This window comes from Eleginops maclovinus, chromosome 8, assembly GCF_036324505.1.
Source record: "Eleginops maclovinus isolate JMC-PN-2008 ecotype Puerto Natales chromosome 8, JC_Emac_rtc_rv5, whole genome shotgun sequence".
NCBI lineage: Eukaryota > Metazoa > Chordata > Actinopteri > Perciformes > Eleginopidae > Eleginops > Eleginops maclovinus.
In genome coordinates this window covers 10,961,352-10,978,302 of record NC_086356.1, presented here as the reverse complement: position 1 = coordinate 10,978,302, position 16,951 = coordinate 10,961,352, and the positions used below count along the sequence as shown (strand labels likewise).

The window sequence follows — 16,951 nt, the reverse complement described above, 5'->3', positions numbered from 1 at the left end:
TTTGGAACATTGTTGCTATAAGCATTATTCCTCTTAGGTAAGTTGATCCCAACAGGAACTGCATGTGTGTTGTGTTGAGACAGTTCAGTGGCAACAAACACAACCAGGTAACACGTCCAATATAACCGCCCCTTACCCACAGCTGTAACCCTATATGACTGGTGTCATGTCTCTATCACATGACATATTTAGCAAGCCACAAAAATGTCACTGGTTGTTCCAAGGCAATTTAGGGTAAGTTTCTGTTTTAGGCAGTGTTGCCGGGGGTGGGTGTCTCAAGGTGACGCATCAGAGTGCCTCAGTCACGCTCCAAAGTAGATGTTGATGTAAACACAGTCTTTGTATGGTTGTTTACCTCACTCTGGCTTTCAGAGTTAGGTCTGATGATATTATTTTCAGTGGTTGAAGAAGTACTCACATCTTTAACTTCCTAATACAAATGTCACAAATAAAACAAACGTTAGTTAGTGTAGATAATACATTTCTATCAGCTGAATGTAAAGTAACAAAGGAAAGAAGAAAGGTGTGCTTAGTAAATCTGCATTTATTCATCGGGGTTTGTTTCATCTTTGCTTTTTAATAAAACAAAACACACACTTTTCTCTTGTTTGGCTAAAGTTGATATTTAGGAGTATTTATGAAAGTGTTTGAGAAGTTTTGAGGTAAAATTTCTCTTTGGTGGAACAGCTAAAAACCCATAGACATCTAAAACATTACTACAAACCAAAACTAGTCTTGAGGCAAATGGTTGGGAACCACTGATTAAATATTGTACTCTGAAGTGCAATTCATTAGAAACATAAAGTAGCAAAAGTTCCTCAGTTACTTTCTGTCAGTTTAGTGGTTATGCTGAGTTCAACATCAATATTATATTGACCGTGTTTAAGGAGAAAAGCTAATTTGTCCTAAACTAAAGGATTGTGCTGAACTCATCCTTCATCGACAACAGGGTTCAACTTTGAAGAATAATTGTTTGCAGGACATAAGCTGGCAGTTTTGGGAGATTAGGGTTTCAAGCTATAATTAAAAGTCACTTGAATGAATGATTCTCAAGAGTCCAAGAATGCGTGGAGGAGAAATCCACCGCAGCTGTGAAGCAATCTCAAAATCTAGCTTCAGATAGAAGCTTGGTTATGGTTGCAGTTCTCGGTCGCAATAACTTAAAGTCACATTTGCTCTGTTCATCTTTTGTATATAAGTTACGTTTTAATACATACATTTTGCTAAAGGTATTTTATCATTCAAATAATTGAGAAAATATGACCCCGGATCTGCTCGAGTTTTTGCAAGTGTTGCTGGGAGAAATTCTGTCCTCACAAGTTTACTAGCAAAGTTATTCACTGCAGAGCAAAGAGACACGTACACACAAGTGATGGATCCGCTCAGTGGTTCAGTTTGATTAATGGGCTGGTATACTGCATCATGCTCACCAACCCCAGATATTATTTCTGTCCCTAGAAAACATGCAGACCAACGGGTACCGGTTACATGTAATAGGTAACATTTTCAGGAGAATTCCGCATTAGAATCAGCACTGCAGCAACTCATGAACAAGAGTTCAGTTAGAACAGATGTGTGGCACATTCATGATTACTCATTTTGTCTTTATCTCATCTTTCATAGGTGTGGCTTATGCCCGGCTTCTACCATCTTCTGTATTTTCTTGTTCAAAAGATCTTAGAAGGAAAAGCTGATGTTTGCCAAACCATTCATTGTAACAGACAGGTAGGTTAATTCAGATAACTGTGACGACTCTTGTCTGTTAAACAATGATGACAATAAGGCTGTATTTTACAAAACTACATGGTATTCCTCAGGGAGAAAGGGCATACTAATAACAAACTTGTCTTTTAAAGCAGCTAATCAATTTTTGTATCAGCAATGGAACACATTTAATAAGATATTTAACTACTTATGCTTATTTTACCGTTTCAAGTGGAAGAATATTGACCAGATTTTTTCACACACCCATGACCACATTTTGCCAGTTATATTAGTCAGCACTTCTTTGACATTTCATTTAATAGTTTTGACCTTTCATTGTTTAACTGGAATAGAACAGGATTTATTCCAAGACCAGCAAACTCTCCATGTTAATGTTTATTAGAAGCACCAAACCTCATGGGGCTTCAACCCAGCCCGAATTCCCCTGAGAAGACAGCACTGTGGGGTTTGAGCTAGAGGGTAACACACTTGTGACAGGCTTGGCCGCCACAGACTTAATTGAATAAAGATTTCAGTTGTTCTGAAATCCCCAGTTTTGGCCTCTCGGTCTTTGAGGTGGGCCCCAGAAATCTGAGGAATGAGAAGCTGTCCCTTTTCTGTTGGCGCTGCAGACACAGTTTTATACGGCACCACTGGGAGAATACTGATGAGAAGTGCTCTGAGGGAGTGGAGAGTGTGTATGTGTGTGTGAGTGTTGAAAGCATTGACAGGCACTGAGCCTTGACCCTGATGGACCCAGAGCCCTATAATATATTTATGGGAGGTGTCACACAATATAGCTCGGTGATATCTGAAAGGGCAATAATGGACAGCTTTCAATGTCGACATTGTACAAGTCAGAGGGTTTCAACAAGCTGATACACATCTCAGCACCCATGCCGGATACCAACACAAACACAGGAGCGGTCTCGGGTGAAGTTTCACTGCGATGTTAACTATGTGGTTACATCATCACCTGGCCATGTTAGGTATTGTGCACGTCTATGTTATCAGCTCATGTTAATCATGGCTTACGAATTACAACTTTTATAATAGGAAGTTTCCATTAGAGTTTTAACAATTGGCACAATGGCTTTTTGTAGTTAAAGGTCATACAAATATTTTCATTGTTCCCCACCTCAGTTACTACAAATGTGTTTTTAAATCTTTTCATTTATTAACCATATATTTTGGGATAATCGTTTGCATGTGTTCACCTTCAGAAGATTATGTTTTAATAAGAGAACATGAAATATGAATATGATATAAAGATGATCAGAGTGTTGGTGCTGAATATGTTACAGTAAGATGTAAGAGCAGACTACTTACTATAAAAGTGATACATAATAGATATTTGACTGCCTCCATCTAGTGGTTGTAACTTCACATTACAGCTCTTTATAGAACTTTAAAATAAGCTTTCTCACATTGCACTGTTAACTTCCAGTTCAAAACTTTTATTTCCATATTTTCAAAGTGTAAGCTGACAACATAAAGTGTTTTTCAGTTGCTGATTAAAGCCTCTTGAAATATATGATTTAAATGTCAATCTATTATAAAATCACTCTTTTGGCTCTGACATCATTTCTAGAAAACTGTCAAACATGCTTGTTATTGCAAAAACATGCATAAGGGTAAACTGGTTTCTATGTCAACACCTCTTCTGTGCAGGCAAACAAAGTAGAAATATGACCCAATGTGGGAAAGAAGACCAAAATGATTGTTATATATATATTATATATACACTCTTTTTTTCAGAGTGACTATCTTTTCTGCATTTTCTCACATCCTCCTAATGTTTACATATGAGCCAAAACAGTTGCTGCCTAAATTTTACCAGTACAATACTGTTTGGATTACAAGAAATAATATTATTATTTACTGGGTGTTCACCTGGACAATAAACTGGACTGGGCCAAGAAATGTATAAGTGTATAAGAAGGGCCAGAGCCGACTCTACTTCCTGCGGAGGCTCCGGTCCTTCAACGTCTGTAACACCATGCTGAAGATGTTCTACCAGTCGGTGGTAGCCAGTGCCATCTTCTTTGGTGTTGCGTGCTGGGGAAGCAGGTTGAGGTCAGCAGACGCCAACAAGATCAGCAGGATCGTCAGGAAGGCTGGCTCCGTCCTGGGGGTCCAGCTGGACTCTTTGCTGGTGGTGTCTGAGAGGGGGATGCTGCGCAAGCTGCGTAGTATCATGGACAACAACGCTCACCCTCTCCACCAGGTGCTGACCTCATACAGAAGCACCTTCAGCAATAGACTCGTTCCACCCCGGTGTACCACAGAACGCCACAGGAAGTCCTTTCTTCCTGTGGCCATCAGACTCTTTAACTCATCCACCTCAGGTCGTCAGAGGAACATTGGAGACTCAGTGACACTTTATTTCATCGCAATGCTGTCATTTCACTTTACTTTCACTTTCACATGTCACTTTATTCACATGTCACTTTATTTAGTATTTAGTATTCGGCTTAGTTTTATTAGTTATCTTATTACTGTACTGCCATTTGCACTATACGTATTGTTGTATATTATACCTACGTAGTTACTGTAACTATTTCACTATTTCATATTTGCAAAGCCGCTCTTATTGTTGATACATTTAGTTTATATTTAGTTATACTTAGTTTATAATTAGTTATTTTAGTTTATATTTAGTAATATTTGATGTATATTTAGTGTATATTTAGTAGTTTAGTTATATTGATTGTATATTTCTCCTTCCTTCTTTGTATTGAACTGTTGCACCTCAATTTCCCTCGGGATAAATAAAGCTTCTTGAATCTTGAATTAAATCTTGAATTATATTCAATACCTCTGTTCTGATTTGTCCATGTTAGTGTGAATTCTGCAAATTAAAAAGTTATAGTAAATGTGTTTTATGTGCCATACATTTTTTTAAATGCATCATGTGTATCATATGACAAAATCATTTATATAAAATAGAAAAATGACTAAAATTCAATAACAACATTTGTGTACTCATTCAGTATAGTAATTTAATGCTGCATTGATTTAGAATTACACAAAATCTATTGAAGAAAAACTAGCCTTTCAATAAAAAAAACAGCAATTTTTTTTATAAAAAAGCATTTATATAAAATAGAAAAGCCCTAATTTCCAATAAAAGTACTATATTCTATTTGTCCAGAGTAGTAATAATAGCATCATTTTGGAGTCACTGGGTCTCATGATAAGGAAGCTATTGAAAAACACTGAAAATGATCTTCTTTTATGTATTTCTTATAACATTGATTTATTGTACACTCGTTATCAGAAACGCATTGCCACAGACCGATGTATTTTAGTTAGTTCAAGAGGAAAGATGTCAATATGTGCAAGATGGCAAGGAGGAGCTCAACATTACATTGGTTTTCTCTCTTTCATTAAACGGTAAGTATTTTATTCTCTCTAAGTGTAACCATGTTGACAGACAATATATGGAAAATATCCAACCTTAATCGAACTTCACCGCGGTTCTGTTTTCATGTTAGCGTCTCCTCACGAAGCCACATTGTGACACGTGATTGGCTCACATTGCTCTTGCTCCTCCAATCAGATAGCCCCTTTGGCTCCGCCCGCCCCATCACTGGTGGAACACGGAGCAGGAATTCCGGCTATGCGCCGATGACAGCCTCGTCAATATAGTAACTCCCACAGGTAACTGCACAGACGGTAACACCCATGATGACCATCCACGGGCGTAACACGTCTGTTGCCTGGCGACGAGCGTTGGTCAGCTAACCGTCTTCAAGCAACTCGGCCGCATACAGAAGCCCTGATGCTCTGAGTTGGACCGGTGCCGTTTTTCAACTTCAACTCCCTCGCTGGGATTATCTAGAGTATCTTCCTCTTGCTGAAGAGTTTCACAGTTTACAGGATTATGGATTTGTTGGAGGTGCTGCATTTGGACGAACTGTCCCACGGACTGGCCAACTTGTCCATGTTTCCGTACTTTGACATTGCGCACTATATCGTGTCAATCATGGCTCTGAGGGAGCAGCCAGGTAAGGATATGACGCAAAGTGTTGTGTTAAAACTGTCACAACTTTAAAAGTTTTCACCAAGTTGTTATCTTCGACAACAGACCTATTGCTATCGTGGTATTTGAGGCTGTCCACCGTCATGCCACGCAGCCACTGGGGATGTTGTTTTTCCAACCTAAATGTCAGCACACTTAGAGGGTGTTAACTTAGAATCTAAATATTTGATATATTTTAGTTTGTGCACATATCCCGACCTTTCCTTTCTTATGGGACATCCATTTATGTTACTAGCTATGTTATTAAAAGCTACATGAATCATATTAGCCTTAGTTAATTATTGTGTATTCATTATTACTTTGTATGACAGTTGTTAACATAATGGTGTCCTAAGTAAAACACAACACCTCTCTGTATTGTGTAATAGTATTCAGCAAACCTTACAAACAACAGATAAAAAGAACACTCGTAAACTTTTTTTTAATCCCATCATAATGTAAATTAACATTAAATGGTGATTAATAAACTAACTAGCACAAACTGCTACCCAGCCACAGTTGATTGTATCAGCATAGACTAAGGGCAGATAGTGAGCCAACTATGTTATGTCACTGAGATAATGTCTACAGGAACAGGTGGACTTTAACTGCACATGGAGTCCATTTTCCACACGCAGTCCATTGTAGTCCGCTGTAAACTTACAGTCTATTTTAGAACTTGCCCCGCAAAGCATCTGAGCTCTCGTGACCCTTTAACCCAACGTCTTCTTCACCCATCTATCTTTCTGTAGCTGAGAGACAGAGATCAGCAAACACAACACAAAATCCACTTTATGGACAGGCGAACAAAATAACGTTTTAAATCTCAGGTTCATATAAAAAGAAATTCAACAAGTTTTCCTTTTCCCAAAGGAAGAAAGGAATGCATAAATCCCTCAACCCTCCCTTTCTTCTCTCTATCCTGTGTTAAATCTTCCCTTCCGGCTTGAGAGTGCAGTGAGAGAGCTTGCCAGATCTTTTTACACGTTTATGGTACTCTCTGTCAAAGTTATTTTGGGATTTCTAAATGTTGCTATGATGTGTAAAAACGCAGGAGGACAGGGACGTGGAAGAGGAGAAGTGGTTATATGTCACTCAGTGGTTCCCTACTTCAGGGCCAAAAATAACCAGAAATAAGCCACTTGTTTCTGATCTGGCTATCTGGTTTCAGAACAGAGGAGGGATGTCCTTTTTACAGGCTAAAGTCATGTGTGTTAGTTCGTATGGCAGCAGGGGAAACGCTGTCCTAGTTAAGACTTAAAAGACAACATCTCAACTTTTTCTCAGCTAAAAGACATGTGCCTATTTCAATTGTGTTCATTGGTTAAGATGCATGACAAATTCATTAATGCACCATTAATGTACCAGTATGAGATACAGTTGCCCTCATTTAAAACTACTTCACACTGATCTCAGATTACAACAATTAGGTTTGTTTACAACTCTGAATGGTGTGATTTCCAAAAAGGGAACTGTCTTTGGTTTGTTTTCATTTCCGTGTACAGAAACGAGACAGCCAGCTCTCTGTGCTCTCACAGGGGGATTCACAGGAAATAAAACATTCAACCAGTATGACATGTTACATCTGTGGTGTACTTGGCCTGTATTCCTTAAATTTGACTTTTAAATGAGTCTCCTTCCATGCAAACCAGGAAACCAGATCTGGGATTGGTAGAGGTGTGTTTGTAGCCTAGTCACAGAAGTCCAGGCAGTGTATTATATGTCAGTGAAAAACGGGTGTAGTGCCTGGAGATGTGGGGACACCCAATTATGTGACGATACTGTAGAGTTGACCTTTGGGCCTTTACAACATATTTACAAAATGTGTTTTTTTTATGATAATCACCAATACTAAGTGGTTAGAGACAACTAAAAACACAGCTGCAACATGCTAATACATTCAGAAAATTATATCTGTTTACTGTAATGCAGCCTTTAAAAACCGGAAAAGACCACACCAAGGCCTTATTACAATATAAGAAGATATCTAGTTGCATTGTCAATATATTGACCTGCCCTGAAGCAAAGCATTTGTTACCACATAAAAACTATCTGAAAAGCAACTCTATATTAAAATTACACTTTGTAAATGTATCCCACTTAAGCAACCACCTCCCAAAGATGGTGCTCGGCCTGGCTCTAACTCTGACTGCAGCAGTTTGTTTTGCTCAGAGACAAAAAAGTGATGACACAGCGACCCTGTTTACTATGCTGCACTTGTGAACTGACACTTGGCATTTATATAGGCTGCGGCTCTCACAGAAGGAAAAGATATGCAGTCAGGGGGCCAGACACTCGGAATATTTTATAACCACTCTTTCTTGTTCTGACATACGAGTGCATAGAATCTTTTTTCCAAACTTGTACACACAAGAGAAACCTGTCTGGTTGTGTCCTTGTTGCAAGTCGCAATTCAAAACCAGTTAACAGTAATGCTCAACTGCTTTTTATACTGCGGTTGCATGACATACCCACCCTGAGCTGAAGACACATTGTACTTTATATCACTCAACAGTAGTTCATTTTGAGAAATGGAAAAACTGTAAGAGGCGCGGACGTATGGGGCGTGGGAGAGTTGAAGGGGGGTGTAAAGGGAGAGACACTGTGATGGTAAAGGGACAGATGCATACCAGTGGGCTAAAAATGAGAAGGTAGTAACTTTGGTTTGGCCCACCCAGTAACATCAGTAGTAAGAGCCGCAGCAGTAAAGCTGCTTTCAAACTCTCTTGCATGATTGCTGTAGTTTAAACGAAACTTGTGCTCAGTGAAATCTGACTCATGATACAAAACACATACTTTTGGATACAGTGTGACTTTCAGAAGATCATCATGGTCTCAGATTAAACAAAAAAGCATTCAAATAGACCCAAAGAAAAACAGCGCTTCTTATTCCTCATGAACTTGCATGAGACTCACTCAACCCATTTAAAGTTTTTTTCACTATCAAAGTTATCTAGTGATGGTTGTTAGAGGATCAATGGGCACACTGCAAACTGGAATTTCTAATTTGGCATACTTTTAATGGGGTTGTATGCCAAAATGTGACTGTGCGAAGAATCTGTAATAGGGGACATTTTCCTACAGAACTAGTACTTTCATATTTGGTCAACCCACTAAGATTTTGTAAGCAAATCTCTTCCCTATAATGAAGTAATTTTACATCGTTGTATTGGTACATTTAGTATTTCACAGTTAGTTTTCCATTCTATCTGAGCATCAGTACTGTACAAGATGATAATACTGTTAATGTCTCCCATTAGGAACTTTATAGCTATAGTTTTCAAACAGTTTAACGTTTTTTTTCCCCCCATTAAATGAGTGTTCAATTAAACAGATTCACTCCAAATAATCTGTATTCTGTGAGTGAGAACAAGGTTGAAAAGGAAAGCGTTGCAGACTGAATCCACTGGGAGTCTGCAGAGGAAGCAGATAGAGCTATAAATCCTCCTGGTTTACAGATCTCTCTGCAGGAGTCTGTAATCTGTATGTAATCCTCAGATTACCTGTATGGACCTGTGTGTGGCCGTAGTGACCGGGGACATGTGGTCCGGGGTTGACTGAGAAGTATACCTGTCTAAGGTTGATTGTATATCTTAGTGCATGATGGCGGCATTCCTTTTGCTCGAGTCAGAGCCTTATTTCCCCATCTCTGAAAAGTACATCCAGTTGTACAAGCTGTGATTTCGTCAAAGCCTGTGTTGACTCCATAATAGTTACAACAAACCTTCCCCTCATTGTGAAGATTACAGAAGTACCATTATATCAGTTTTGAGTTGTATAAGTAATACAGTGTTCTTTTAATCATGGTTAAAACAGAGGGATCATTGAGCCGCCGAGAGATATGAGCAGAGGACTCGTATGGTTGTACTGTAAACGTCAAGTCTCTGCTGTTCACTTTGGACTGCACACCCATGAGCAAATATTGTAACTGTGCTTGACAGATATCGCTGTATTTGTTCCCTTTAACTAGTTAATATGTATACAGTTCCAGGGATTAGGAGAACAAAGCTGACTTGCACAATGTATAATTGTTCATGTAATCTGTTTATGACAAGAACGTTTGTGCTTGGGATCTTTATTGCCTGTAACCTTTGTACCTTTGCTTTCATTTGTGTTTTTTTACTACATGCTAGCAAGTGTGATCTAGAGTAAAAAGATGGGAATCTGGCATCAAAAGCACCCGTCAAGGACAAAGGCCAAAGTATGAAACTCCACTGCTGCTTCTAATACCCTGACAACAAGGAATGGGCTTCAAGTCTAGACTAAAAAAGGCCCATCTCTCTGACATTATTACTGTCATTATCTAAATCCCATAACTACAATGAAGACTGTTTGGTGCTTATTTTTGTAACCATTTCACAACAACAGTAATTGCAGTGTGTTACTATATAACTTGAGACCCATGAGGAATGCTAATACCTTATTGATGGAAATGATAACACATATGGCGGACTAAAGAAAATCCACATCACATGGCTCCTGCTGATAAACATACTTCTGTTCTCATGCAGGCGCCCTCAAGGTCTCCAGAGTCAGCCCCTTGGCCTGCTGGTTCAGCTCCATGCTCTTCTGTTTCGGTGGAGGGGTGCTGTCTGCCATCATGCTGGCCGAGCCCGTTGTTGCACCTTTGTCCAACAGCACCAGTGTTCTGCTCGCTTCCATCACCTGGTAAATATATTGAGTCTGAAAAACAGTATAGGAGGTAGTGAAAAAAGCAAGAAAGAAAGGGAAAAAAGAAAGACTCGGGGTTATTCCAAGGCCCCTTTGCAACTTAGAAGAAAAGGTTCACTTGTGAAGAAATAGGAAACCACTTAATGACCTGTAAAGGAAGCATGTAATGTGGAAGGCTTTGAATGAAACAGAGAGGTTATTGTAGAGTGCCCATGTCCAAATATAGAGCCTTGGTTCTCTCTACTGGTGGCACATATTATTACACCCTCCTGAGAAAATACACAGCACCCTCTGCTGTTTACCTCAGGTATTTGACAGAAACTGTCAGGTGATACTGTCAATATGTTTAGTGAACTTGTAGTTTACACACAGCAGTTAACTGAGATGTGCGTGTCCACTTTAACTTTATCCATATGTGTCTCTTCAGGTACCTAGTGTTCTACTGCCCTGTGGACCTGGTGTACTGCTGTGCCGCCCTGCTGCCTCTCAGGCTGGTGCTGACGGGGATGAAGGAAGTAACAAGGACGTGGAAGGTGCTGGGAGGGTCATCCAGGCACACACCAAATACAACGACAGTCTGCTGGTGATGATTGCCATCGGGTGGGCTAAAGGTCAGTAGCTGATGGTGCATGCAGTATGATTTTTAGATGTATTAAATACCAATAAATAATAATCTGTATCAACCATGCATCTGTTCTACCCCCACTAGGTGCTGGAGGTGGTCTGATAAGTAATTTTGAGCAGCTCGTTAGAGGCATTTGGAAACCAGAGACTAATGAGCTCCTCAAAATGTCTTAGTAAGTGTCCTATATGGCTCTTTCACATTTCTGTTTTTGCGTGGATTAAGAAAAAAAAATATAACATTTACTTTATTAAACTGCTCGTGATTAGTACTACTGATTAGGGTCTCAGGGAACCCCAATCATAAACTACTGTTATAAACAACAACAACAACCATTACGAAATTATGGCTTTTTTCTACTCAGAACATTGTTAGGCAAGACACTAATGTTATCCTGAAAATCTCAGATAATTATTTATTAAATTACTTAAAGTTAATTTGGCTTTTATATAACACAAACATATACATGGGAAACCTGTGTGACCCCAACACATATTGTACTTTGTTTTTAATTGTCCCAAATTGTCATGACAATTTATTACAGAATAAAACAGCTATGAGATATGGCAGAGTTTTGCTCTGAGGGTCTGTGGGGACCCCAGTCTGTAATATGAGGGATTACCTATTAAAATATAATTTAATGGTTAAGGGGATGCCATGCACATTATAGTGATAATGTGTGTCTCTGGTGTAGGTCATTTGTTTGTAATAATTCAAACATATAAGATGTGATCTCTTCTCTGTTAAAATGTTGTTTTCAAGTATTATATCATAACCTTTCTGTTATTGCTTGTCTGTTTAGCCCCACCAAGATCACCCTGATAGGAGCGGTGCTGTTTGCTCTGCAGCACACTCACTACCTGCCTCTGAAGAAGCACCACCTGATGCTCATCTACACCGTCTTCACCGTAGTCAACAAGGTCAGTGTGGCGTATTTAGAATAACCCATACCCAACACTTTGACCTTTAGGATAAACTCCAATGGTGGTACTGATTCATGTACATAACAGGAAGGTGTATTCCGGTCAACTTGCTGACACCTGACAAAGGAAAGCATTTCTTACGGGTATTTTTTTATAATTTGATCTTAAGTCAGGAATAACAAATGTTTGGTGCTGTAGCTTACTGCATCTTGTCTTTTATATGACCTTTCTCCCTCAGCTTTTTTAAATTTTAGCTGCGGTGATTCACATTAGCTCAGTATTACCCGTAGGGCTAGGGCTTTTGCATCATTTTCATCAGCTTGCATCATCCTCTCTTCTCTTCTCTGGGAAACTTGTGCTCTTGACTGAGACACAGCTAAATCTACCATGTCTTCTTTCAACTCTCATTCTGTTAGCTCCCTACGTCTCTGATCTGTCAAATTAGCGCTGAGCCATTTCATCACTTTTAAAGAGTAGCGTCCAAACCTCCTATTTATTACTTTGTGTTCCTGATGATGCAGATGTTATGCTGTCCTTCTCTAATTAGAAGTTCTCACTAATGATGTTAATTAATGTGTTTATATGTTAGCTAGACCGACATATCATTAGCTATTCATGAAAAAATGACAAATTACTCCAGAAAGGGCTCATACCCTGTAGGTTCATCAGAAAGTAGAAGAGTCATTGAAGATACTTTCAATGTTTGAGATGCTAACATAAATATATTTTATAAACCTAATGAGACGTTTTTATTTGCTTTGCCATTCTATCTCCTTTAGGCAAGAATGATGCTGACAGGCTCCTCTGTTTCTCCATTTGCTGCCATCGAGTCAACCATCTACAAGACCCTCTTCTCCGGCCACTCTTATGCAGCTCTCACCGACGAGGTAGAGAAAACATGTATGGATAAAGGCGCTATCAACGGGACAACCTCAACCAAAAAGTCCAGTGAGAAAGGAGCAGAGAAGCACACCCCTGTTTCTCCTGTCAAAGGACAAAGTGGATCGCTCAAAGCCAAAGACGAGTCAGAGAACACACAGACAAAAAACAGCAAGAAGAAAAACTAGTCAGCCTCTGCCCCATAGCGCCTTTTCACCTCTAAGCAGGGTTGTGGAGTCACTTCTGATTCAGTCGTGTCTTGTCGTCAGGACTGAATTTTTTTTGTTTTATTTTTAATTTATAAAAACAAATGTGTTTTCGTCTAATACATTTCTTAGAATGCAATTTAAATCTGACTGCTGAAATAGAATTTAATTTGGAGCTGACTCCAACTGACCCTGCACCTTATTGTGAGATAATCACCCCGTCCTTAAAGTACTGCTGTTGGATGTGAACATCACACCGTCCTTGGGCTGACTGCACACTTGCAGTACAATCTGTAGCTTAATTTCTAATATATATTTATAATGAGTACAAGCTGTTGATTGTTTTATCTCTGGGTTTGAGGAACAGTGCTGTGCACCTACCGATCTATGAATGTCTGTGTGTCTTTTTCTGCTTCATGTAAATGCTATATTTCCTACTTTGAAATGGTTAGAAGCTAGAATTTTTTAAAAAGAGAATATATTCTATGACACTCAGATATTTTCTATTTATGCTACATAATTGCACCCTTGAATGTAATATATTTCCAAATGGAGAAACTGTTTTATTCTATTCTGTGTCTTGTGAATTAGACTGAAAAGCATGAGAATAAACAGGTTTAAATGCATTGGGGGAAAAAATGTGTTTGTGACTTCTAGCCGCTCCACTTTATCAGACAGAGTTTGAAAGTTTGTTGACCATGGAATCAGCTCAATATTACATCACTGTAAAGCACCAAACAGATCATTAGTAACATTTTCAAATGTGTTAGTCCCTGATCGAAAGTTCCTAATTAATGTAGAATCAAACATCATGTAGCTGTCGTAGCACATTTGTCCACAGGATAATGTTAACCGATATCTAAATTAGCTGCTGGTTAGCTGATATAAAGCTGCTCAGCGTCCAGAAGTAACCCCCTCTATAGGCTGAAACATTGCATCAGTGTAACATCAGCACCTGATTGATACCTCAGCCTCTTTAAAGCGCTGCTGGAGAGAGATCCCCCAAATCCCCCCCAATTCTCATCTATGTATCCTCAGAAAAACCCCCTTGTGAATACAAATTAAGAACAGAGGAAGGGGGGGGGATGTTGAAGAGAAAAGCCGTTCAAAGACGATCAAAAGGGATATTCACTGAGATGATGTACCTGCCTTTCATACGCCTCAAGTCCACAGACGTCAGATATATGCATGTCAGTTACAGGCTTGAATATCAAAGTGTTTTCTGCTTGTGTTAGCGTGTGCGTTGCTAATGCTGAACTGTGTGACCTGGAAAAATGAAAGACACATTAGTAAGCCGATGTTTTCCTTACACTGCCTCCCATGACAAGAAGGCAGGTGACATGACGACAGCTCAGAGCCTGAACGCTCCCAGACAATTCTCTTAATGAGGTCCAGACCTGTGTGACCCCCTCCACAATTACTCACTGAACTGAGCAGCCCCCCCCCTGTCGAGCCCCTGCTCCTTTCGCCTGAGCTTCACCTGCTCGACAGCACATCTCTGCCTCTTTTTTATCCAAGGACTTCTTCCCAGTTGTCAGGTGCAGAAAAAGTAATCCTTAAGTAAGCGGGTTTACATGCACACAAACAATGTTGCATGCACAAATTGCTTCACCTGACATTGAAGTAGAAAAGAGGTCACAAGTATAGCAACGATGTGGGAAACTAAGGAACTAACAGATTTTCCTCTTACAAACAACCTTTGCACACATTGGAAGGACACTGCATAAACACACATTCCTCAACACACGACTTTGAACCCACAGTCTAAGAAGAGGTCATGGACATACAGAGACCCTGGCATGCTAGCCACAAACAAACCCACACTAGAGAAAGACACACACACACACACACACACACACACACACACACACACACACACACACACACACACACACACACACACACACACACACACACACACACACACACACACACACACACACACACACACACACACACACGTGTGTGTTGCTAAAGTGAAGTCTATAAAGCTCCACCATTAAGTTGAAAAGGTAGCACATACCCAGATCTTTTCGATACAGTAGACTAATCTCAATTTCACCAATTTACTGTGGCTATGGGCAAAAAAACAGGCTAACATTTTCTTAAATATACAATATACTTGTTACCTGTTGTAAAGATGAACTTATTCATATTGTAGCTTTATCATACCTTCAGCCTCAGCATAAACACATTTGTTGATTTTCTAACTTAAAGACACATCTTAGCTTCAGCTGCTGGAGGATGGAGTGGTGCAGGACAGGTGATTACCACTTGGTGGCGTGAGGACGCGTCATCTCTGATGGCTTGATGCCTGGGAACTGACAGGCTGGCCAGCAGCTGCAGGCAAGAGGGGATGGGGACAGGAGGGGACCCTTTTTGCAGAGCCAATGGTAGCCGCCTGCACATTTGTGAGTGTGTGTGGTCTGGTTTAGCAGTGCTTGTGAGGATTGACTATAGACAGGTCACTATTCCTGTGAGGACATTTTGGGTTGTGGGGTGATTTCTGATGGACAATATACAAAATGACCTTCAAAACATATACAATTACATCCTAATGTTTAGATAATCAAATAGGATTTTTAGAAAAATCAACAAGATAAGGGTTTTAAGGATTGTGTGTCTGTACGGTCCTCTTCAGGATAATAAAACTGCCAAATTGTACATAGATATGCTTGTGTGTGCTTTAGTTTCTCTGTGTCCGTGCATGTGACACATGGAGAGGCAACAAAGGCTGAGTCCACCAAAAAGGCACAAAGAGCTCTGACACACACACACACACACACACACACACACACACACACACACACACACACACACACCTCCAACTACCAGTGAGACCAAAGCCCTTTGTCTTCCTCTCTTTATCCAAAGGAACAAACATGAACCACACACATTCACACCTGTTATTTCATCTTTGTTTATCATGAGCAAATGTTTGTCTTATGTTGTCTAAAAAATATTAGCTTTTTCTGCTTAATTCCAGACAATCTCTGTCTTCTCATTGACATTTTGCCCCACCAGACCTCCCACCAGCAATCCATTAATATGAGTGTGAAAGTGTTAAACTAGCTGCAATCTTCTGGCTTGTGGCTGTGCACCTGCTCCAGCTCAGTCTCAACGCGATGTCTCAGGCTGGTCACTGTTTGGCTTTTTACCAAACACACTGACTTTTTTGACTGCGTGCACCCTCTGAGCTGATGTCTGCCATTGATGATATATCACAAAAAAAACTAAAAAAAATACTGAATAAAAAGTTTCTTTCAGTAAGAGCAATAAAGAGAACTATTTTCACTGACAACTTCGTCCTTTTGGGATGAAAAAAAGGATCAAAGTAAAGTTCTAATCAAATGTTTTGTCAAATGACTCTGCGGGTGATGCAATCAAACTCATTATCTCTTCAAGTGTAATGAAAGTAAGGGGTAAGCTGGTTGGGACCACACAGGAAAAGACTCAGTTAGTGAAGTTAGGCCAAAGGAAGGAGAAAGGCAGATAGAGGGTAAAAGAGAAAGAAGGGAAAATACTAACAGGAGCATCGCATCAGGGCATCAGGACAAGGTTGTGGTGTTATATGCACAACATCTCTCTCTGTCTATCTCTTTTACAGAGACACACATAGCAGTCTCTTCACAGAGCTCTAACTGAAGGCCAAAGCAAGCGGTAGCCAATGTCTACCAACATTCAAGATCTGACTTGTAAAGAACAGCTGCGAGGAGAATTCCAAAAAATGGAGCTGCTATAATGTGACTGCAAAAAGCTGGCTGTGTTTGTGTGGGAGAGTAGGAAACAGATACACTGGAGAATGAAATAGTTTTAGTTGAAATTTCACTTACTACACTCTATATTTAACTCTTGCACTACACTTTCTACTTTATATTGATATGTTACAGTTTCACAGTTATAGAGGATTCTTGTTGATTGA

At 39.7% G+C, this 16,951-nt stretch overlaps 1 protein-coding gene across 1 annotated transcript; it reads left to right on the top strand.

The window, feature by feature from the left end:
* Positions 1-5,320: 5,320 nt before the first annotated feature.
* tmem38b (transmembrane protein 38B) lies at positions 5,321-13,655 on the top strand. Its single transcript, XM_063890032.1, is given in 7 exon segments — positions 5,321-5,714; positions 10,240-10,396; positions 10,827-10,942; positions 10,945-11,010; positions 11,109-11,196; positions 11,824-11,941; positions 12,724-13,655. Coding segments are annotated over 7 exon segments (957 nt in total). The 5' UTR covers positions 5,321-5,590; the 3' UTR covers positions 13,012-13,655.
* Positions 13,656-16,951: the final 3,296 nt, after the last annotated feature.